The sequence below is a fragment of the Dipodomys spectabilis genome, unplaced genomic scaffold (assembly GCF_019054845.1).
Source record: "Dipodomys spectabilis isolate Male_0828 unplaced genomic scaffold, ASM1905484v1 ptg000019l, whole genome shotgun sequence".
Classification (NCBI taxonomy): Eukaryota; Metazoa; Chordata; class Mammalia; order Rodentia; family Heteromyidae; genus Dipodomys; species Dipodomys spectabilis.
The window spans coordinates 14922499-14945049 of record NW_024870696.1 but is presented as its reverse complement, the minus strand read 5'-3'; the positions used below and the strand labels follow the sequence as shown (position 1 = coordinate 14945049).

Sequence of the window (22551 nt, the reverse complement as noted above, 5' to 3'; positions counted from 1 at the left end):
ATGCTGCTTGTGGGAATAGGATTGTGAAGGAGAGGACCGAGTAAAGTTGCTGACTTTTGGGTTTGTTTTCAAGAAGGAAGGTCCTAAAAGAAGGCAAGATGTTAAAAATTATTATGGTTATTCTATGTTGAAATTCACATAGATTAATGGAATAAATATTGATTTGTAAATTGACTGCTTAATGGAAACTTTAATGATCACAGGCATCAGTAGATGATATTGCGAACCTTGTCATTTTAGAGCTGGAAACAATTCACAATTTGTTAACTTTGACCTCAATTTGCGGATGGCAGAGACATTGTGGGTCTGTGCAGGAGTGGTGTAGGGAAGTAATGTATAAGAGCCTGACCCAAGGCTTCGGCAGGAGGGATGTCCTAGATTCCCAAAGTAAATCTGTGAGAATTAGCAGAATCTGGTGATCTTGCGGGACTATAGGACAGGACCTGAGAAAGATGGAAAATGGAGACTTCCATCTTAGGCTGAGCAGTTGGTTATAACTGCAGCTGGCTTCTGGCTTCTTAGTATACAGACTCCAAGCATTCCCAATGCATTTCCTGGAGAAGCAGGGGGTAGATGGCTTTAACTGTGCCATCCCGGAGCCTGCCAGCTGACCCCACTTGATTACTTGAGTGCCTTGTACAAAGTCTGGGGGAAGGCTACTTTAAAATTGGGGTTCCCAGCACTTCCCTTCTGCACTAACCCCAGCCTTCCTTGACATGCTGAGAAAATCAGTATTAGAATACACAGCTATTCACAGCACTGTGGAAAGCTGCTCTAGGACACGTATCAAAATCGCCTAGAGGTCTTAATAAGATTGTTAGACTCTACACACGTTCCCCCACACCCCTCTCTCCCTCCCTATGTGTGTGCAACCTGAGAATCTGGATTTTCCTTTTTCTTTAGGTAGTGCTGAGGTTTGAACTTACAGCCTTGTGCTTGCAGGGATACCCTCTACCACTTGAGACATACTTCCAATGATGTTTGCATTATTTTTCAAATAAGGTCTAGTTTTTACCCCAGGCCACCTTGGACCATGATCCTCCTATTTATATTTCCTGTTTAGTGATGTGCTCACCACTAGCTTATACTAATTAAGGTGAGGGTCTTGTGCACTTTTTGCCTGGGCTAGTCTCAAACCATAAATCTTCCTGATAGCTGCCTCTCCAGGAGCTAGGGTTATAAGCTTGAGCTACTGTATCCAGTGAGAATCTGCATTTTTAAACTAATTTCCAGGTGATGCTGCTGTCTGGAACCATACTTAGAGAACTACTGTGAAAAGGGTTAAACATGTTTTCTGAATATTTCATGTAATTCAGGGCTTTCAAAAATCACTTCATGGGGCTGGGAAGGTGACTCAGTGGTAGAGTGCTTACCTTGCATGTATGAGGTCCTGGGTTTGATTCCTCAGCACCACATAAGCAGAAAAAGCCAGAAGTGGCGCTGTGGCTCAAGTGGTAGAGCGCTAGCCTTGATCTGAAGAGCTGAGGGACAGTGCCCAGACCCAGAATTCAGGCCCCACAACCAGCAAAAAATAAAATAAAAATCATCATTACTGGGCATTATGTATTTATCTAATATTGCTTGTCTTTGTTTTAACTGTATTTTTGTTGTCTTTTTTGGTACTGGGGATCGAACCCTGGACATTGCACTTGCTAGGCAAGAGCTTTGCCACTGAGCTACATCCCAGCCCCTTGTCTTTGTTTTATCTAGGCAGATTGTCACTTTACTTTGCTCACTGTGGTAGTCCTATCTCCTAGGACACATAGTAGACGTTTGTTTGAGTGAACATGCCTTTTAGAAGGCAACACCAAAGTTGAAACCATGCATTAAAGAGGTCACTTGGGGGAGTGGCGCTGTGGCTCAAGTGGTAGAGCACTCACCTTGAGCTGAAGAACTCAGGGACAGTGCTCAGGCCCAGAGTTCAAGCCCCATGACTGACAAAAAACAAAAAAACAAACACTTAGGTAGAAGGGGAAGAGTTAAAAGATCAGATCTACTAAATGTACATGCTCACTGAATAGAGTAACAGAAACAGGCTCCAAGAAGCCTCTTCATAGAATCCCAGACAGGATTAAAATCTTTATTAGCATATTTTTTAGGATACATTATCATACATTTTATTAGCTACATTAATTATTGTGATAAGTACATAGGTGTGCACAGTGTACTCTGAATAAATTAATTCCATCTGTTATGTTTCTTTAATCTCTCTCCCTCCTCCCCCTTATTCAAATAGTGATTGGTGTGTTTCATTTTGTTTTCTTCATCTATGTTTGAGAGAGAGAGAGACAAAGAAAAAGTGTGTGTGTGTGTAATGTCCTTTGACCAGAGGATTTTGTGTGTATGTATGTGTGTGGTGGTCCCTGGACTTGAAATCAAGGTGTGGGCACTATCCTTGAGTTTTTGTGCTCATGGATACTGCTCTACCACTTGAATTGGAGCTTCACTTCTGCTTAATTGAAGCTAAGCATCTCACGGAAGTACCTGCCTGGGCTGGCTTTGAACTGCAGTCCTCAGATCTCAGCCTCCTGAGAAGCTAGGATTACATGTTTGAGGGAAAGGTTTGGAGAATACCAACAGTAAAGGGCAGAGATAATCTAAGATAAAATTATTGACACATCCATACAAATTGTCAACGTGAAGATCTGACATTAATTTCAGTAAAAATAACAGAAAAAAAAAAGATGTCCTGAGAAGTGGGCTCATTGCTTTGGATTAAAAGGTAAATGGTGGAAGAGAAAGTAGAAAAAGTTGATTTGGTTGGGAAGGAGAGGCTTAGGCCAATGTAGGTCAAGGGAAGTGTTTGTTTCTCCCTGACTCTCTTTCTCTTCCTGGGTCTGAGTACATAGGATAAAAACCATCAGAGAATGATGTTATATGAAAGGAATCTGAAAAGAGATGGTGAGGATAGAGGATCATATAATATAACCAAAGGGCAAGGTCATTGTCCTAGTTGTGTTGGGGGACAGAATCAGAACAGATGGATGACTCCTTCACGTGGATGCTAGAAGGAAAGATATGATAAGGTTAATAAATAGTCTTGACCTGGAAGTTGAAGGGAGTCATGTATAAGTCCTTCCATTTTCAATAGAGGGGAGCAAAGTCATTTTTAATGGTAGGGCAGGACCTGGGAAAGAAGTGTTAGATGGCAAAAACTTGGAGCAATAACTGTAGGCAACAGGCTTGATCAACAATATCGAATGACCCCAAACTAGGTACAATATTCAAGATCTTGGAAGACAGGAATGCTGTGTTGATTCTATCGTGTGTTTTTAACTGTCCACTCCTTCCCTCTGGTCTTCAAAAGATTCTCTTGGCCAGAAATATTGCTCACACATACAGTGCTTGCTTATCTTGCACAAGGCCAGGGGGTTTTATCCCCAACACTGCAATTTTTTTTCCTCATTCCTGTCATAAAGCATATATTGAAATGCTAGGAACTTTAGAAACATAAGCAAAACTCTTATTTTTGTAAGTCAAGAATGCTTTTAGGAACAGCTGTAATTAAAATATACTCCCAGATATAAGCAGAGCTGGGAGGAGACCAGCTGGAGGCAGGTAATTACTAGCAGAAACAGATCCTGATCATCATAGTAAACAGATGGTGGGGGATCATATTGGTTTAACCCACAGAGTCCTCTGGTTATAGTTAATTTTAGGATCCCAAGGAATGAACCCAACAGTTCACTAACAGGCCTTTTTGATTTGTGGAGCAACAAAACCCTTTAAAACACAGGCTCACGCTGGGAATGTGGCTTAGTTGTAGGAGGTTTGCCTAGTATGCATGAAGCCCAAGTACCACAAAAACAGAAAAAGCCAGAAGTGGCTCTGTGGTCAAGTGGTAGAGTGTTAGCCTTGAGCAAAAAGAAGCTCAGGGACAGTGTCCAGGCCCCGAGTTCAAGCCCCAGGACTGGCCAAAAACAAAAACACCAAACCCACAGGCTGTGAGTCTTAGGAACAGAGCCCTCTCATGAGGTAGAGGGATAGAACGTGTTATCTGATTCCTAGCAATAAACAATGTCAGAGATCCATAGCCATTTCTGAACATAGCTGTCTTGAAGGATGCTGCGGAAACACTGTACCTAATATGGCAAACTCATTTCATACTTCTAATCCCTTATGTACAATTTCTCTGGAGAAAAGAAAATATCCAAACTTGTTAGTGACTACCACTTGGCATTCACAAACAGATACCCATTTCTGGTCCCCCAAGATGTCCCTGTTTGCCATTAACATTTTGAACTGATAGGGTTTGGAGACAAACTGAATTTTAGTCCAAGTTCACATTCAGATGGAGGCTGGTGGGACTGAGTTCATGTAGTGATTATGGCCCTAGTTACCAAGTGAATAGCTGGAATATAATTGGTTGTGCTGGTGGTTTGGCTGAATTTTGACCTATAATCTTTTGGGTTAGAATTATTGGAACATAGGGTAGCTCTATGGTTTTTTTTTTTTTTTTGAGGAACCTCCATACTGCTTCCCAGAGTAGTTGAATACCTTTCATTCTCACCAACAGTGTATTAGTGTTTGCTTTTGGCTGCATCCTTGCCAGCACTTATTCTCTGGATAATGGCCATTCTAACTGGGGTGAGGTATTCTCAATGTTGTTTTGATTTGCATTTCCTTTATGGACAGAGATGTTGAGCATTTCTGTGCGTGGCTATTGGCCTTTTTTGGGGGGGGGGGTCCAGTTGTGGGGCCTGTACTCTGGGCCTGGGCGCTGTCCCTCAGCTCTACAACTCAAGGCTAGCGCTCTACCACTTGAGCCACAGTGCCACTTCTGGCTTTTTTCTTTTTGCTTATGTGGTGCTGAGGAATCAAACCCAGGGCCTCATGCATGCACTGAGCCACCTTCCCAGCCCTCTATTGGCCATTTTTATTGATTCTTCTGAGAAGTCTCAGCTCACTTGTCTATTATTAAACAGGTTGTTGGCCTCATGAGAGTTTATAAGTTCTCCGTATATTCTGGATATTAGGCTATTGTTTAATGTGTAGCTGGCAAAATCTTCCATTCTGTAGGCTGTCTTTTTAAGTTATTGGCTATATCTTCTTTGCAACTAATTTCCATATAAAAACCGCTTTAAGATGGGATTTTGTTTCATTTATTTGGGGGATTTTTTTAAGGTTATTCTAAAAAAAATAATTTTTCTAAGGACTCCGTGTGCCCCAATTATGACCTCTCAAGAGCGAGACCATCCATCGAGGCACAGTTAAAGATAATAAACTTATTTACACTATTTACACCAGAAAGGGGGCCTGCGACTACCTTGCCCTGAGCTAGATACCCAAAACCAAGAGCAGCCTCGACCACCAAGCCTCCAAAAGGCAGCCCCGACCGCTATTAGTTGGTCTGCAAACCTCCAAACCCCAGACCTCCAAACCTCCAAAGAGGAAGGCTTTTTCCTTTTCTTTCCTTCCTCCTTTTCTGCAGGCCTCTCCACTCTGCACAGGCCTGCCCTGCCCTGCCCTGCCCTGCCCTGCCCTGCCCTGCCCTGCTCCGGTAGGTGCTTCTTGTCTGATTTCCCCTCCTGTGGCCTCTACACTCAGAACACGCGCAGCCTATAGGCCGTGCCTCTCCCCCACTCCCACAGGCCGCAAGGGTTCATCGGCCTATTATTTCCAACTGTCACTCAGGCCCCTCGCCCAAGCTGCCCACTGCCCAATCACTTAACAGCTCACCGTGAGGGGCTCGACGCCCCACCCCCTCTGGCCAGCCCCAGGGGCCATGCTGGCTATACACCCCCTTTGTATCCGGAGATATTTTTGTCCACATTTAAAACTATCCAAACCTCACTACCACTACCCTCATTACAGTTTTATTTTATAGCTTCTGTCATTCGTGTTGCAGCATGTGCATTTATCGTCCATGTACTTTCTTTTTGACTTAATACTCAGGCCCACTCATCCTACTACAAACCAGCTATAAATCTTGTCCCTCTTGTTACTATTCTTCATTCATGGGTGGAATATTTTGGTTTTGGTTATAACATAGAACATGGGACTTCAGGAAGAAAGTAGGTTTCTTTTTTTTTAATGAAGGGCTTATCCATGTAACCAGATACTCCATGTTCTTGAGATCCTCTTGCTCAGCCTCGCAAGCCCTGGGATTACGGGTGCTGGTTTGTCCTGTTTAATTAGCTTTTACATTTTTCTTTCTTTTGCCGGTGGTGGGGCTTGAACCCTGGGCCTGGCGCGGTCCCTCAGCTCTCAGCTCAAGGCCAGCGCGCTACCCCGCGAGCCACAGCGCCACTTCCCCTTAGCTCAGAATGCCTCCATTTACGCTCACGAACTACTGTGGCTATTTGCCAAGGACCCTGCAAGTCTGGCTTCTTTCTACTTCTTTCTGGCATTTTTCTGTTCTTTAGTCCCCTATAAGTAGTGGAGCCCGGCATGTTCTCCACCCAAACTCGCAGTGGTTTTCTATCAGGAATTTTAGTTTCCTCTAAATCTCTGCTGGTCAGAAACATCTGTGGGGCTACTGGGGCTTGAACTCGGAACCTTGCGCTTTACGAGGCAGGAGTGCTACCACCTGAGCCAGGTTCCCCAGCCTCGTGTGCTGGGCTGTTTCTGATCAGGTGCTTCCTCCAGGGAAGGGGGGTGGGGGGCTTCTTCCCTCCCCTAACGCAGAGGACCCCCACGTGCCGTGGTCCCACCTGGCTGCTTCCACTCCCAGGGAGGAGATAAGCAGAGTGACCCGGATGAGGGAGCCCAGGCAGGCCTCCGCAGCAGCGGGTCCCACCCAACCGTCCCACCCACGCACGCAGCAGCACGCACCCCAAGCCAAACGTCCCGGAAAAGGCGGTGCGTGAGCATGCGCAGTGCAGCCACCAGCGGGCTTCAGGAGGACACGCTGGTCAACGGCCTCCAGGCCTCGTGAGGCCTGCTCCACATCCGGGTTCCCCGCCTAGGCCCCCGAGAGCCCCCAGGCGGGTGGAAGGACTGCTCTTCAGTTCCGCCAGGGTGGGGGGCAGGGACAGCAGGGGCCGTTGGGCGCGGGACCCCAACACTCTGGCCTAGTGAGGGGGAGCCAGGCTGGCGAGAGACGTCGTTGCCTTGAGGTAAGGGGAAGCGGTCTGGGCTTGGAAACTGTAGGCCACGGTGTTCCAGGGGCGGCTCCCTCCTCGGAACTGTCCTGGCTTCCCAGCCCAGCCCCACCCCGTTCCCCGAGAGTCGTTGGGATACCAGGTAGCACCCCCAAGGGAGTCCCAGTGATCCCCTGAACCGAGCCAGGCGGGGAGCCGGGGGCTCCTGCCCCACAGCTTGACTTGTAAGGCTTGAGTGGAGGGGGCGCGTGTCCACCTCTGCAGCCCCGGCTGCATCCAAGTTTAGGCTTATGACTGATCGTTTCACTATGGGTCGGTTAAGGGTATTTTCCCCTGCTCCCCCCCCCCCCCCCCCCCCCCCCCCCCCCCGCCAATGAGCAATGAGCTATATTCGTGTCTTAAATCCTGCAGGGTACAATGTCTGAACAAGAGCGTATACAGGAATGTCTGAGGAAAGAAATAAGATCACTTCTTATTTCTACCAAAAATGGTTTGACCCCGCAGCAGTTGGAAAAGGAGTACCTTTTGATGGTTGGCAATCACCTGCCCCTCCGAATCCTGGGGTATCGGTCCACCATGGAGTTGGTGTTAGACATGCCTGATGTGGTCAGTGTCTGCCCCTGTGGAAATGGTACCATAATACTGAAAGGTAGGTTTAAGAGTTCTCAGGGTCTCTTAAGTTTTGTCATTTAAAAATACACAGTATAGAATTGTTCTACCTCGACGGTTATCCAGGCAGTGGATTTTAATTTGAGTGTTGAAAGAATCAGGTGCCTTTACGTTTGTGGGCAAAGTGAAACACCTCTAAAAGAAGCCAGCCCTGCGTTGCTGACTCACACCTGTAATCCTAGCTATTCAATAGGATGCGATCTGGAGGATCTGGGTTTGAAGCCAGCCTGGCAGAAAAAAGTTCTGTAGACTCCTTTACCAGTTAACTAGCAACATGCTGGACAGGTGTGGCTTAGGTGATGGACAGACAGCAAACAAGCCGAGCCAGCATCAGACCCTGAGTTCAAACCCCAATATTCCAGTACCACCTAATAATAATAATAACAAGCCATTTCTCAGAAAAATGCTCATTTATTTTATTTATTTTTAAATTTTTTTTTTGGTTGTGGGTCTTGAACTCTGTGCGTGGGTGCTGTCCCTGTGCTCTTCAGCTTAAGGCTAGCGCTTTACCACTTGAGCCGCAGTGCTACTTCTGGTTTTCTGGTGGGTAATTGGAGATGACTCTCACTGACTTTCCTGCCCAGGCTGGTTTTGAACTGTGACCCTCAGATCTCAGCCTCCTGAGTAGCTAGGATTAGAGGTGTGAGCTACGGGTGGCTGGCAAAATGTTCATTTATAAAAATAACATTAGCATAAGAGCCTGACTGCAGGTTCTTACCTCAAATCAGGAAAAAACAACAATGAAATTACAATTATTTTGTGCTGATCCTGGGGCTTGAACTCAGGGCCTGGGTGCTGTCCCTGCACTTCTTTTGCTCAGAGCTAGTGTTCTACCACTTAAGCCAAATCCTCTATTTCTGGTTTTTTTTTAAGAGTCTCATGGACTTCCTGCCTGGGCTGGCTTTGAATTGAGATCCTCAATTCTCAGCCTCCTGAGTAGCTAGGATTTCAGTCACAAACCACCAGTACCCAGCAAGAACTCATTTTAAATTCTTTGAAGCATACACACAAATCATTGTAGGAAAGATTGTTGTCCATCTGAAGAGTTTCAAATTTTTCAGGAGCCAATTAGGAGTAATTATGATACAATAGGTTTCATCTTAGAGCATTTAGCATGCTGTTGTCCAAAAGCAAGAAATGATGGAACAGGGACTTCATGTGTATTCTACTACTTAGATAAACAGCTCCTTGGGGAGTTGAATATTTTCTGTATAACTTCAGATACCAAGGATAAAAGGAGGATGTTATTCACTTAGATATTTATTTTTTCACCTCTCCTTAGCCATTCCAGATGAATCCACAAAAGGAATAGCAAATTTAGTTGCAAAACAGAGGAGCAGCACTAAGGTTCGAAACTCCATACAAAAGGGAAGAGCCAGTGCTTGCTCTGGGCCAACCTCTCGTCGAGTGCCTTACCGGGGAAGGGTGCCTCCCATTCTCCCAGCTGTTGTGAAGAGTGAGTTGAAAGACCTCTTGGCATTGTCTCCTGTTCTCCTTTCTGATTTTGAAAAGGCATTTGTCAAGCGATTTGGACGATCATTTCAATATGTGCAGTATGGATTTCTCTCTATGTTTGAAGTGTTGAATGCAGCTTCAGATATCATTGCCGTAGAGCAGACCAGAGCAGGTTCTTTACTGATGCTAAAGAAGAATATGTCTGAGGAAAAGCATAGAGGATGGCCAGCAGGTAAGCATATTTGCAATAATAATTGTAGAGAAGCACATGTGGAGCAATCATGACACGTAGAAATGTGCTACAATCAGGAGTTAAGCTCCTTGAATTTGTGAAAGTTAAAAAAGCTTTCTAGGCCCCTTGCAAACAAGAGTATGCAAGTTACTCCCATCTGTCCATGTTTCCCCATCTCAGAATTAGAGGTACTTGTCCGTAGGAGCTGTGCTGAGCACCTTACATGAGATGAGGTCTGTAAAGAGCTTGTAACAAGTAGTCACTATAAAGACTCAAGACTAACGCCAATGCAGTCTTTCATACATCATCTCCCTAGACCCTGAACAAGGTAGAATTTAACATTGAGCAGAAGAGGACTCTGAATTTTACAACTGTATTAGTGATTTTTCTTTTTTTCCCCAAAATCTGTATGTAGATTCTTCCATGTGCTATGGGTTTCCAAAACAGTGTCTAAATTGGCCAGTTAGAAGTTTGATGATAGAAGGATTGCCATAGTCACAGAAAGCCGTGGAGGCTACTGTCAGGTGTAGCTCTCTCAGCATCAATATTCTTCACGTGCTCAAACTTAAGACTAAATTATGCTATTAGACTTTGCAGAGGTTGAGTTGAGTAAAACAAACAATAATCTTTGCTTTGTAGATTCTCCTCCTTCTCCCTCTCCCATACTATGAAACGGTCATCTAGTTTGAGAAGCACAATTCTTTTTTTTTTTTTTTTTTTTTTGGTCTTTAAGATTTATTCTTGTGAACCACAGCTGCTGATATGAGAAGCACAATTCTAAGCACACTCCATAGTTGGGAGAATTTTCGGTACAACTTTTAGGTGTTTACCTGTATAGTCCTGCCGTCTAGATAATCTAGAGTTTCAAACATGCCAATCATTTTTTGTAACATAGTTAGGATTTCTTGGTTTTCTTCTATGTATGACTAACAACTTGTATGTACTTTTTTATTACTATAAAAATGTAAGTTTTCTTCAAGCTTTACTTCTCAATCAAATAAGCAATTGCTTAATAGTGATAGTTTTTTTTATTCTGTTACTTACAAAAGGTAAAAATTTTAGTCAGCCATTTAGAATGAAACAGCAGGGGGCATATCCCACAGGCTGTCCAGTTGCAAAGGCACCCTTTTTACAACCTACTTCAAACATGGAATCACCAAAGCAAATACTGGCCCCCGAGAAGACGTCATTCAATGCAATGGAAACTTCAAGGCTGAACCACACTGAAAAATTAAACCAGGTAAGGTTCCTGAGCTTGGAGATAGCAACAAATCAAAAATATGGTTTTAAGTCCAGTGGTGTTACCACTTAAATATGATAGAGAAGCTGACCTTTAAAAAATTGAACTCATTTGTTTTAGATTTGAGAGCTGACAGTTAGATGAAAGTTTGAGCAATTCTCTGGTTTCTGTTGTTTTTGGTAATGATTCCCAAATGTGTGTCTCTAGTTCCAGCTTTCCACCAGAGTGATAGAAGCATATTTGTAGCTTCCTTATGAATATCTTCACCTGAATGGCTCACCCTGAGTACCATAATCCTAGTGTTTTGCTGTGACTATAATGCTGAAGGGCTGAAGAAAAACTAGCATGGCACACTTGTTTATGCCTGTACTCCTAGTTACTTGGGAGGCAGTGATCAGGTAGACTGTACTTCAAGACCAGCTTGAGAAAAAAAGTTAAGACCTTATTTTAATAAGACTCATATGAATAATCCCAGCTACACAGGAGGCCTAAATTGGAGTATTGCAACCCAAGGCCACCCCCAGACTAGAAAATAACTAAAGCATAAAAGGGCTGGATGTGTAGCTCAAGTAGCAGAGCACTTGCCTATTTTAGGTGTAGCTCACCATAATATCAATTTTCAAGTACAAGGCCCCAAATTAGCATGACAACGTGTGCAAAACTCAGAATAAGCCATAGCAATCAAATTCAAGACTGTTCAAGTGTCTTATTTCTGTAACTTAAAAAGCTAACCATAGGTCAGCACCAGTGGCTCACTCCTGTAATGCTAGCTACTGGAAAGGCTGGGATTGGAGGGTTGAAGTTCAAAGCCAGCCCAGGAAGGAAAGTATATGAGGCTCTTACCTCCAGTTAGACCACAAAAGCCACAAGTGGAGTTTGGGCTCATGGTTGTAGAGCACTAGCCTTTAGTGCAAAAGATCAAAGATAGCACCCAGGCCCTGAGTTCAAACCCCAGGATTGGCACATAAAAAGAAAATTAACTATAGTAACACAACTTGGACATAGTAAAAATTACACCTTTTAAGTGTACAATTTGAGTTTTGACAAAATGATACACAACACACATATATAATCAAGCAATAGTCTTTTATGCCAGGCTTCTTTAACCTAGCAGGATGTTTTTGAGACTTATCAAAGTTTCATGTATCAGTAAATTGTTCCTTTTTCACTTCAAGTTTTATTCCATTATACTGATATTCCTGTTTGTTATTTATTCCTCATTATATTTTTTTCCTGTTTGGGGTTATTATAAATAAGCTTTATGAATATTTGCATACCACCTGTATGAACATAAACTTCCCTTGGATAAATCCTTAAGAGTTGGGTTACTGGCTCATATAGTATGTACTTGTTTATAAGAAATAGCTATATTCCAAACATTCACATTTTAGTTGCTCATCTTAAGATTTGTTTTTGTCAGTTTTCAAAATATTAGCTATTTGAGTGGGTATGTAGTTTTATACCATTTCATTTTTTAGTTAGATAATTTAATAGGTGGTGGACATCTTTTCATATGTATATTTGCTATTTTATGTGATCTTTGACATATCTGTTTAAATCTGTTCATGTAGAAAACTAGGTTGTCATTTTTATTAGACTAGAATGAAGATAAGCTGGATGTGGTAGCACACTAGGGAGGGTAGAGATAGGATCATGGATTTGATGCCAGCCTCAGCTACAAGGCAAGTGTGAAGAGGACAGTGTGGACTATGTAATGAGGTAATGCCATAACAAAAAATTCACTGGATGTATTGACAAGTTCTGGGGAAAGTGATACCATGATGATAGTGTCAACTGATTGAAGAGCATGGTACATTTATTACGTCTTTAAATTATATTAGCAGTGTTTCATGGTTTGCAGAGCAAAGATTTGAATATATGTTATTAAACTTCTGTCTTTCTTCTTTACTGGATGAATTGTACTTGGTCATGTTTTAGCCTTTTTTATATTTTGCATTCAATTTACTAACTTTTAAGTATCTTTGTGTTTGTATTCATAAAGTATATCATTCTGTAGTTTTCTTATGGTATCTTTATTGGTTTTGGAATGATAATACAGACTTCATGAGAGGGAAGTTCTTTTTAGTTATTTACTCTGTAAGTTCATATGATATTAGTTCCTCTTAAATATTTCACAGATTTCATCAGTGAAGCAAACGTGACCCAGAGTTTTCTTTGTGGAAATGTTTTCTCTGATTAAGTGGGTTGGGGGTTGGGAGTTTATTTCAATGGTAAAAATGTTTGCTTGATATGTGTGGATCCTGGGTTTAACATTAGTCATGAGATTTAAAGTAGCAAATTCAGCTTTAGAAAAGAATGCCTCTTTCAAAGCTAGATCTTAAATGAATATAAGGACTGATCTTAGTTTGCAATGAAATGTGTGTGTGTGTGTGTCCTTTGGCATGAACAACTCAGGCTCTAGGTGTTGTATTTTAGCTTTCACTCTAGGATAGCCAGCTTGGGTGGGCTTTGCACTGTGAACATCAGATCTCAGCTTTTGAAGTCTGGGACATCCATTTAAGGTACTGACAGATATTGCCAGTGAGGGACTGCTTCCTTCTCAAGTGGAAGTCTTTTCATTATATCTTCATACAGTGAACATGTAAAAGTTTCTATGTGTTTCTTTAATGCATTTTTAACAGTTTCATTTTTTATCTTCAAATGGCTATACAGGGGGATACAATTTAACATGTCCACTATGTGCATTGTGCATCTTGATCAGAATCGCCCGTTGCCTCATCCTCCTGCCCTCTCCCTCTGCCACTACCCCTTCCTGTCACATCCAGCTTCACACTTCCTTGTTCATAAATGCATATGTATTATGTCTGTACTTGTCAATAGTCCTTTTTCCATTCTCCCACTAGCCTTCCTCCTTTAAAACATGGTTTAGCTTCTCGATTTCCCTCCATTCTGTTAGCTGTCTGATAATTGTTCACCGGATCTAACTATGGTATTTTACTCTTTATTTTGCCAGTCCTGGGTCTTGAACTCAGGGCCTGGGTACTGTCACTGAGCTTCTGTTTGCCTGAGGCTGGCACTCTACAACTTGATCCACAGTGCCACTTTGTCTTTTTCTGTTTATGTGGTACTGAGAAATAGAATCCAGGGCTTCATGCATGGTAGGCAAGAACTCTACCACTAAGCCACATTTCCAGCACAGATGTTTCACTCTTGTATTTACATTAATCATCTTGGTCATGTAATATGTGTAAATGACTCTAGGGTTTCTTTCATAAGGGCCTTTAAGACCTAATCACCTCCCAAAAAGTGACAGGACTTCTACATAAGGATTTAAGAGAGGGTCATAAACATTAGGACCACAGCAGGTAGCTGGCATATTTCTAGAAAATACTGAATTGCTTTGAAAGTTTATTTACCCCTGTATATCCAGCATTCATTGCAGTGAGAATCACATAGAGTATGCTCTGTACATATAATTGATTGTTATTTAGTATCTTGTAAGTATCTTACTAATACGTATTTATTGGAGGTTGAATTGCAGACTTTTATTATGTGATTTAAAAAAATTGCTATTCTTGGATAGTCGTAGAATATAGGTGTGTGTGTGTGTGTGTGTGTGTGTAGGACTGAGGCATTAAAGTCAAGGTTTCATGCCTACTAAATTGGCTGTCCATACTGTGGAGCTATACCTCCAGCTCTGATGTATTCACATTTCTTCTTTGGTTCTGTAGGCTCCTATTCTGAATATATAATTTTCTTAGCTACTTTATATTTTTATTTTCCATTTTATTCTGTCTCATTAACTTGATTGACCATCCTTTGTGTTTAATCTGTAGGCATCTATAAATATGAAAGCATTGTTGAAATCAGGGTTGCCTTTTGATCACTTGGCCATATCAGTCATTGATGACCTCCCAATTTTTGTTCCATAGTTATAGCTCTTCCCTCTATAATTACAGCTGTCTTCCCACCCACAATCTTTTAGCAAATGCTGTTAGGGTAAACACTGCCATGCTGGAAGAAGCAGGACAGGGTTATACTGAATGCACACCCTATACTGGTTGCTTACCTTATTTAGTTTTCACACCACCCTGTGAGAGACTGGGAAGCTGAGACCAAAAGATTATAATTTTGACAGGGCAAGTGAAAAGACTATTTTAAAAAAGTTCAGAGCTGGGTGCTGGTGGCTCACACCTGTAATCCTAGCTACTCAGGAGGTTGAGATCTAAGGATCATGGTTCAATGCCTGGCTGACCAGGAAAGTCCATGAGACTCTTCTCTCCAATTAACCATCAGAAAACCAGCAGTGATGCTGTGGCTCAAAGTGGTAGAGCTCTAGCCTTAAGCAAAAAAAAAAAAAAAAAAAAAAAAATCAGAGACAATACGTAGGCCCTAAATTCAAGCCCCATGACAGACAAAAAAAAAAAATGTTCAGCAGGAAAAAAAATTCATAGTGATTGTGTCTAGGTGATAGGATTTCAAATAGCTTGTATTTTCCTTTATGGCTTTGTGACTTTTTAAAGTTTTTATCTTCAAAGAGCTCAATTTAAAGTTCTAACTTCAATGACTTGAGTGAACATGTTCTGTGCTCTCTACAGCAGTGTGCCTCTGCTGTAGCTCTTCCCTTGGCCTGCAGCATGGATGTGCGCCACGCTAGGTTTCTCATCACAGTCACCTGTGCTTCCTGCTGGATTTTTTTTTTTTCTATTGTATGTTAACTGTTAATTCCATTTACATGGAATGGTAGAAAAGAAAAAAAAAACTCATAAATAAGTCACTGTCTTCCCAGGGCAAAGACTAGTTAGCTGCTGATGCAAAAAAAGCAAAACACTGAAAAACCTTATTGAAACGATGGACATCCTCTACAACGATGGACATCCTCTACATCATATCTGTATTGATGCTTAATTACAGAGCCATATACTTAGGAAAACCTGTTGATTTGTTTATGGTAAATGAGTGCATTACCATTCTCCATGAACTCAGGGCCTTGTGTTAGATAAATGCTGTGTACTTGAGCAATGCTCCAATAGTCCTTCTATGTCAATTATACCTAATAAAGTGATTTCTTACAAACTAATAGTTGCCCATGATCTTGGTTAGGACTTGTCTGTATATAACTGCCCAGCATTAGAGAGTTCAATTAAATATCTGAATATTGCTGAGTGCCAGTGGCTCACACCTGTAATCCTAGCTACTCAGGAGGCTGAGATCTGAAGATCAAGGTTCAAAGCCAGCACAGGCAGGAACGTCCCCAGACTCCATATCTTCAATAAACAAAACATTTTAAAAACATATGCCTTACGATCAGTGTGATCCATGCGTAACCAGCCCGTGAAAGCTTAGGTGCATGATAGGGTGTGACCTTGACAGTGATTGGTTCCGCTTCCTCCCCTGCCAAGCCACCCGCCCTTCCCCCCCCCCCCACTTTAAAAAGGGCTGCTCTCTGTTAATACCTGCTTGAAAAAAAATTTTTTTAAAGCAAGAAGTGGAGCTCTCTGGCTCAAGTGGTAGTGTTAGCCTTGAGTAAAAGCAACTCAGGGACAGAACCTAGGCCCTGAATTCAAGACTCAGGACTGGTACATGCACATACATGCACATACATCCGAATACAGTTTTTTTTTTTCTTTTTGCTTATGTGGTGCTGAGGAATCAAACCCAGGGTCTCATGCATGCAAGGCAAGTGCTCTACCCCTGAGCTACCTTCCCAGCCCCTACATCTGAATACAGTTTTAAGTAAAAAATTAGTTTTAAAAACTTTCTTCTAGGTAAGTATGGGATTGATTAACTGAAGGATTCTAGAATGTTTTATAAGAATGTTATCCTAGAAAACTCCATATACCTATTTTTTTTTTTCCCTCCGGTTGTGGGGCCTGAACTCTGGGCATGGGCGCTGTCCCTCAGCTCTTCAGCTCAAGGCTAGTGCTCTACCACTTGAGCCACAGCGCCACTTCCGGCTTTTTTCTTTTTGCTTATGTGGTGCTGAGGAATCGAACCCAGGGCCTCATGCATGCAAGGCAAGCGCTCTACCACTGAGCCACCTTCCCAGCCCCCATACACCTATTTTATATGGTATGAAATATTACATTGTCATTTCTTAAAATGTATTTAACTAAAATACATTTCCTTTTAGATATCTTTTTGGACTGTTTAGGTTTATCTTTAACTTTTGCATGAGGAAAGATATGATTTGGCATTTTCTTCTTTTGTTCACAGTTGGAGAACACATTCAAATCAGTTATTGCACAAATTGGACCTGGAGGGACTATCAATCCAGAACTAAAACATAAGATAAAATTTGTAAGTTTTTTCAATGCCTGAGTTTTATTTTTTTTTCAATGCCTCAGAGTACTTTCATTTTATGTTTATACCTGACCTTCATAATATATTGCAAATGGAGTAGCTTTTAAAATTAGAAAAATTAATACATGAAATACTCGTAACATTTTGAAATGTAAAATTGAAAATATAAATTCTTCTGTAAATGCTCTTACTTCCTCTCCTCCTACCCTTACCCCCTTTAAATAATTGGCAAACAATCCAGGATCCTTTCAATTCTAATTTTATATCCCTGTACATCAAATCTCATTTCAATGGTGTGTAGTATTTCTTTACATTTATGTCATGTTTCATGTATGATTGAGTTTTGATTGATTTTTGCGCTTAGCTATAAAAAAAGTGCTGCAGTTAATGTCCTTGAACCTTTTTGTAGTATGGATTTCCAATCAGAGGCTTTGGATGTTTTGATGATAAATACTGCTGTATTGCCATCCAAAAGATTTGAGCAAATTTACAGTTCCACTGGCAGTGAAGTGTCTCACCATCCAGTGTTGATTTTTTTTTTTTTTACATTAAGTATTTTGATATATGCTTAATAGTCACTTAGATTTTTCAGTGTGATTTCCCTTTGTGTGTTTTGCCTTGTTTGTGGTCTTGCTGTGTAATGCTCTTTGGCTGTTAAGTATTGGGCTAAAGGATATGTACATTTATGGTTTGGGTAGGACTATTCTGATTTGAGTAATCTAGATGTCGTTACAGCCTTATATCATCCCATTTCCTCTGCAGGACTTGCTGTGAGACACAAAGCTCTGGTGCATATACAGGCTCTCATTTTTGTTTTTATAATTACTATGATTTTTTTTTATATAAAAACATGAAAATTAAGTATTGATGGGTAAAGAATTGGTGTGGCTTGTAAGGAAGTTTATATATGTCTCTATTAGATTACATAGGAGTATCTCTTTTACAGATTGTTGAACTCCTAAAACCTGGGTTTCAGAGAATACCTTGTTTAGTGTTGTCTTTTCATAAAAGTCAGGGGGAAGGTGAGCCAGGTGTGTGCATTCTGCAAGGATGCTTTCTGAAGTACAGCACTGGCTGTCTCTAAGTCACAGGGTTTTGAAATTTTTACTTTATATCTCTTCTCTAATGATTGAATTAGAATGTTGTATAAACAATACCTAGAAAAAGCTGGAAAAAACACAAAGCTTTCCATACTTTACTAGGATAGAGCAATTTTAGGGACCTGTCCTAAAAAAAAAAAATCATTAGTACAAATGCCAGTATGAAGACATTCATTGCAATACTTAGGCTGAAAAATAACAGCCATAGAGGATCAAAGAAATAAATTTAAATGGTTGTTTTGAAGAGTTTGTAGCCCTTAAAATGTTTATCTGTATTTATGGATATGTACTGACCTTATCTCCATATTAAATATATATTCTTATATATACATATCTATATTTATATCTATATATAGATGATAATGGCTATACATATTTTTGCTTAATGATATGAAATTGTACATGGTGTCCATTGCATTTCTTTTCTGATAATTAAAATGCTTAAAATTGCACAGTAAAATATTAACTATTATATGAATTGAAGCTAAATCTGTAGCGCTTTCTGGGAACTGTAGCATTACAATATTGTAAAATTCTTGGCTCTGGGAATGGTGGAAATCACTATTGGTATTATAAAGTCTTTTTTGTTGTTGTTGTCGGTTATGAGGCCTGAACTCTGGGCCTGAGCACTGGCCCTCAGCTCTTCGGCTCAAGGCTAGCACTCTACCACTTGAGCAACAGTGCCACTTGCAGCTTTTTGTGCTTATGTGGTGCTGAGGAATCGAACCCAGGGCCTCAGTGCTTGCCAGCCCTGGTATTATAAAGTTTTATAAAACTGATTGAATGTGACTGTTAACATATATTTTTTACTATTCACTAATGTGGATAAATGAAATTTTGCTATTATTATTTAAGTTTATGCTTTTTAAAAAACATTTTGTCTCCTAGCATTCCTATTGTATGTAATTATTTTTGTTTTCTATTTATTAGGTTGTGGCTAAATTTCCAGAGGGTTTGTTTATTTCTAAACTGCTTGGAGAGTTTGAGGTAAATGTTTTTAACAACCCTGGATTTTTAAACTATAATTTTCTTTGTTATTATTAAGGTGTACAGAGGGGTTACCATTTCACAATTCAGGTAATGCCTGCATTTCTCTTTTGGACCCTGTCACCTCTTCCTTCTCTTTCAACTATGAATCTTTTTATGGCGCTCTCCTCCTCCTCCTCCTCTTGGACCCTGTCACACCTTTCTTCTCTTCCAACTTTGAATTTTTTTATGGTGCCCTCCTTCTCTTCCCCTCCCCCCTGCTTCAGACCCTCCTTCCCCTCCTCCCCCTTCTCTCCCTTTCCAACTCCTTCCCCTCCCTTCTCCCTCTTCCTTCCTCCTCCCCCCTCCTCTGTGAGTCTTTCTCAACACTTGTTTTGCATTTTAATGTTTTTTTTGTTATTTTAAAAATTGAGAATATCCATACTGATACTTGATTGAACATGGAAAGGATATTCTTGCCACTTCCTGTTCTAACATCATTGTCATAAAAGATTTTTTTTTTTTAGTACTGAGGTTTGAACTTTGTCTTGTACTTGGTAGGGTGGTACTTTACCATTTGAACCATACCCTCCAACCTTTTTGCTTTAGGTTATTTTCCAAATAGGGCCTCAGTTTGTTTTTTTTTTTGGCCTGGGCTTACCTACACTTACATCTACAACACCTGCACAGCTAAGATTACAGGCACATGCCACCATACCTAGCCTATCATATGCCTGTGATCTCAACTACATGGAGACTATAGATATAGGAGGATCTTGGTTTGAGGTTAGCCAGTGCAAAAAGTGAGACTCTTGGAAAAATCAAGCAAAAAGGTCTTGAGCGCATAGCTCAAGTGGTAGAGTACTTGCCTAGCAAGCACAGTGCTGTGAGTTCAAACCGTAGTATCACCTAAATGAAGCAACACAAATGGCCAATCAACACATGAAGAAAGCTTCAACATCTTTAGCCATAAAGGAAATAGAAATCAAAATTATAATCAGTCAGAATGGTAAATCATCAAGAAAACAATCCAATGCTGGAATTCCTCATCAGAGCAATAAAGCAAGAGAAAGAATAAGGATACAAATAGGGAAGGAATACTATCAAAGCCATTTTTATAGATCCAGCATTACACTTATTCCAACACCAGATAAGGACACAGCAAAAAGACCAATCTCTGAACACAGACTCAAAGATTCTCAATAACATACTTGCAAACTGAATTCAATATCACATGAAAAAAGGCAATATCCATCATCAAGTTGGATTCATTCCAGGTATAATAGGTTGATTCAATATACCTAAATCAATAAATGTAATGTGTATATAAACATAATTGAAGACAAGAATCATCTCAGTTGATGCAGAAAAAAAAAAAACTTTGACAAAGTTGAACATCCTTTAATGCTAAGAGCTTTAGAGCTAGCAATAGAAGGAATGTACCTCTACATAATTAAGGGTATACATGACAGAATGGTAGCCAATATCACTTTAAATGTGGAAAAACCAAAATCATTTCCTCTGAAATCAGGAATGAGACAAGGGTTTCTACATACTAAACTATTCAATCTAGTCCTGGAATTATGAGTCAGAGAAAGAAATACAAAGGCTCCAAATAGGAAAGGAAGAGGTCAGATGAAATTCTGTACTTAAAAAATCCTAAAGATCCCACTCCCAAACTCTTAGATCTGATAAACACTTTAGGCAACATAGCAGGATACAAAACCAAGCTACAAAAATCAGTTTTTCTGAATACTAGCAGTGAATTTACTGAGAAAGAAATTAGAACATTTCCACTTACAGTGGTCTCAAAACAATAGGGATAAATTCAAAGAGGTGAAAGACCGCTACAATAAAAATATAAAACCTTGAAGAAAGTGAAGAAACAAGATGATGGAAAGACCTCCCATGCTCATGAGTTGGCAGAATGAAAATGGCTGTACTATTGATAGCAATGTAAAGATTTAGCACAATCCTCATACAAATCCTCATATTTCTTTACAGAAATAGCAAAAGCAATCTTGAGCATAAAAAAAGCCATGTTGAAAGTATCACAATACCAGACTTGAAATAATACTGCAGAACCATAGTAAAAAAATAACATAATGCTTGTACTAACAGACATAAGGGCAGATGAAACAGAAGAATCAGAAATATATACAGCCATAGCCGTTTGAGTTTTGACCAAGGGCCCCAAAATGTAAGTTGTAGAAAACAGTCTCCTCAACAAACTGTGCTGGAAAAATGATATCTACCTGTAGGAGGCCGATCCCTATCTGCTGCCCTATATTAATATCAATTCAAAGTAGATCCATATTAATATAAGACCTGAAACCTTTGAAGGTGCTACAGGAAAGAATAGAGAAAACACTGGAACATATTGACATAAGGCAAGAACTTCCTGACTAGAACTCCAGTAGGTTTGCAAATAAAAGCAAAGATTGATAAATTGGATTACATCAAGCTAAAAATCTTTACAGTAAAGGGATAGTCTGACTTCCGGCCAGCGAATACAAGCAGCGTGTCTGCGGGACACGATTTGTTTTCCTTTTAAATTCCAACTTTGCAGGAAGCAATGACAGCCCAAGTACTTGTAATTGGCAATGGCAGAAGGGAGCATACATTGGCCTGGAAACCTGCACAGTCTGATCATGTCAAACAAGTGTTGGTTGCCCCAGGAAATGCAGGCACTGCCTGCTCTGAAAAGAATTCAAATACTGCTCTCCCCATCAGTGATCACACTGCCCTTGCTCAATTCTGCAAAGACAAGAACATTGAATTTGTAGTTGTTGGACCAGAGGCACCTCGGGCTGCTGGAATTGTTGGAGACCTGACCTCTGCAGGAGTACAATTGTCATTGAAGAACATCTTGAAGAAGTATCTGTCTTAAGGATTGTTACTGGAAGTTAAGAACACTGTTCTGCAGAGGGTAGTAGAAGGCATGCAGCAAGAGGGTACACCATAAAGAGGAATTTTCTATGCTGGCATAATGCTGATCAAGGATGGCCCAAAAGTTCTGGAATTTAATTGCCGTTTTGGTGATCCAGAGTGCCAAGTAATCCACTTCTTAAGAGTGATCTTTATGAAGTGATTCAGTCCTTCCTAGATGGCCAACTGAGTGCATCTCTACCCATTTGGCTAGAAAGCCACACTGCCATAACGGTTGTCATGGCAAGTAAAGGTCATTCTGGAGCCTATACCAAGGGTGAAGAGACAACAGGGTTTTCTGAGGGTCAAGCCTTAGGACTAAAGGTGTTCCATGCTGGCACTGCTCTTAAGGATGGCAAAGTGGTGACCAGTGGGGGCATAGTCCTTACAGTGACGGCCGGCTGGGAGAATCTACTGGCCCTGGAAGAAGCCAAGAAGGGACTCACTGTGATAAAAGTTTGAGGGAGTAGTTTATAGAAGGGACATTGGCTTTCGAGCCATAGCTTTCCTCCAACAGCCCAGGTAAAAAGTTTCTGAGGTGGTTATGGGCAGTTGTAGACTTAAATAGCTATAAGGGGAGTGTTAAAGCCTTCTCTACCAACTGTACCGTTCCTCCAACCCTATATAGACTTTTCTATACTAAATCATTCTGTA

General features: G+C 40.9%; 1 protein-coding gene across 5 annotated transcripts in view; it reads left to right on the top strand.

Annotated features, from left to right (window-relative positions):
- The first annotated feature begins 6992 nt into the window (after positions 1 to 6992).
- Positions 6993 to 22551, top strand: part of Tdrd5 (tudor domain containing 5) — a 44805-nt gene continuing 29246 nt past the window's right edge. For 3 of the 5 annotated variants that reach the window (XM_042674679.1, XM_042674676.1, XM_042674675.1), the window contains exons 1-6: positions 6994 to 7058; positions 7455 to 7692; positions 8995 to 9399; positions 10449 to 10639; positions 16817 to 16900; positions 18934 to 18990. In XM_042674679.1, coding sequence (XP_042530613.1) covers positions 7461 to 7692; positions 8995 to 9399; positions 10449 to 10639; positions 16817 to 16900; positions 18934 to 18990 — 969 coding nt within the window. In that variant the 5' untranslated portion in view covers positions 6994 to 7058; positions 7455 to 7460. Of the gene's footprint in view, positions 7059 to 7454; positions 7693 to 8994; positions 9400 to 10448; positions 10640 to 16816; positions 16901 to 18933; positions 18991 to 22551 lie in introns of all 5 variants that reach the window. The other 2 variants (XM_042674678.1, XM_042674677.1) reach the window with 2 other exon arrangements.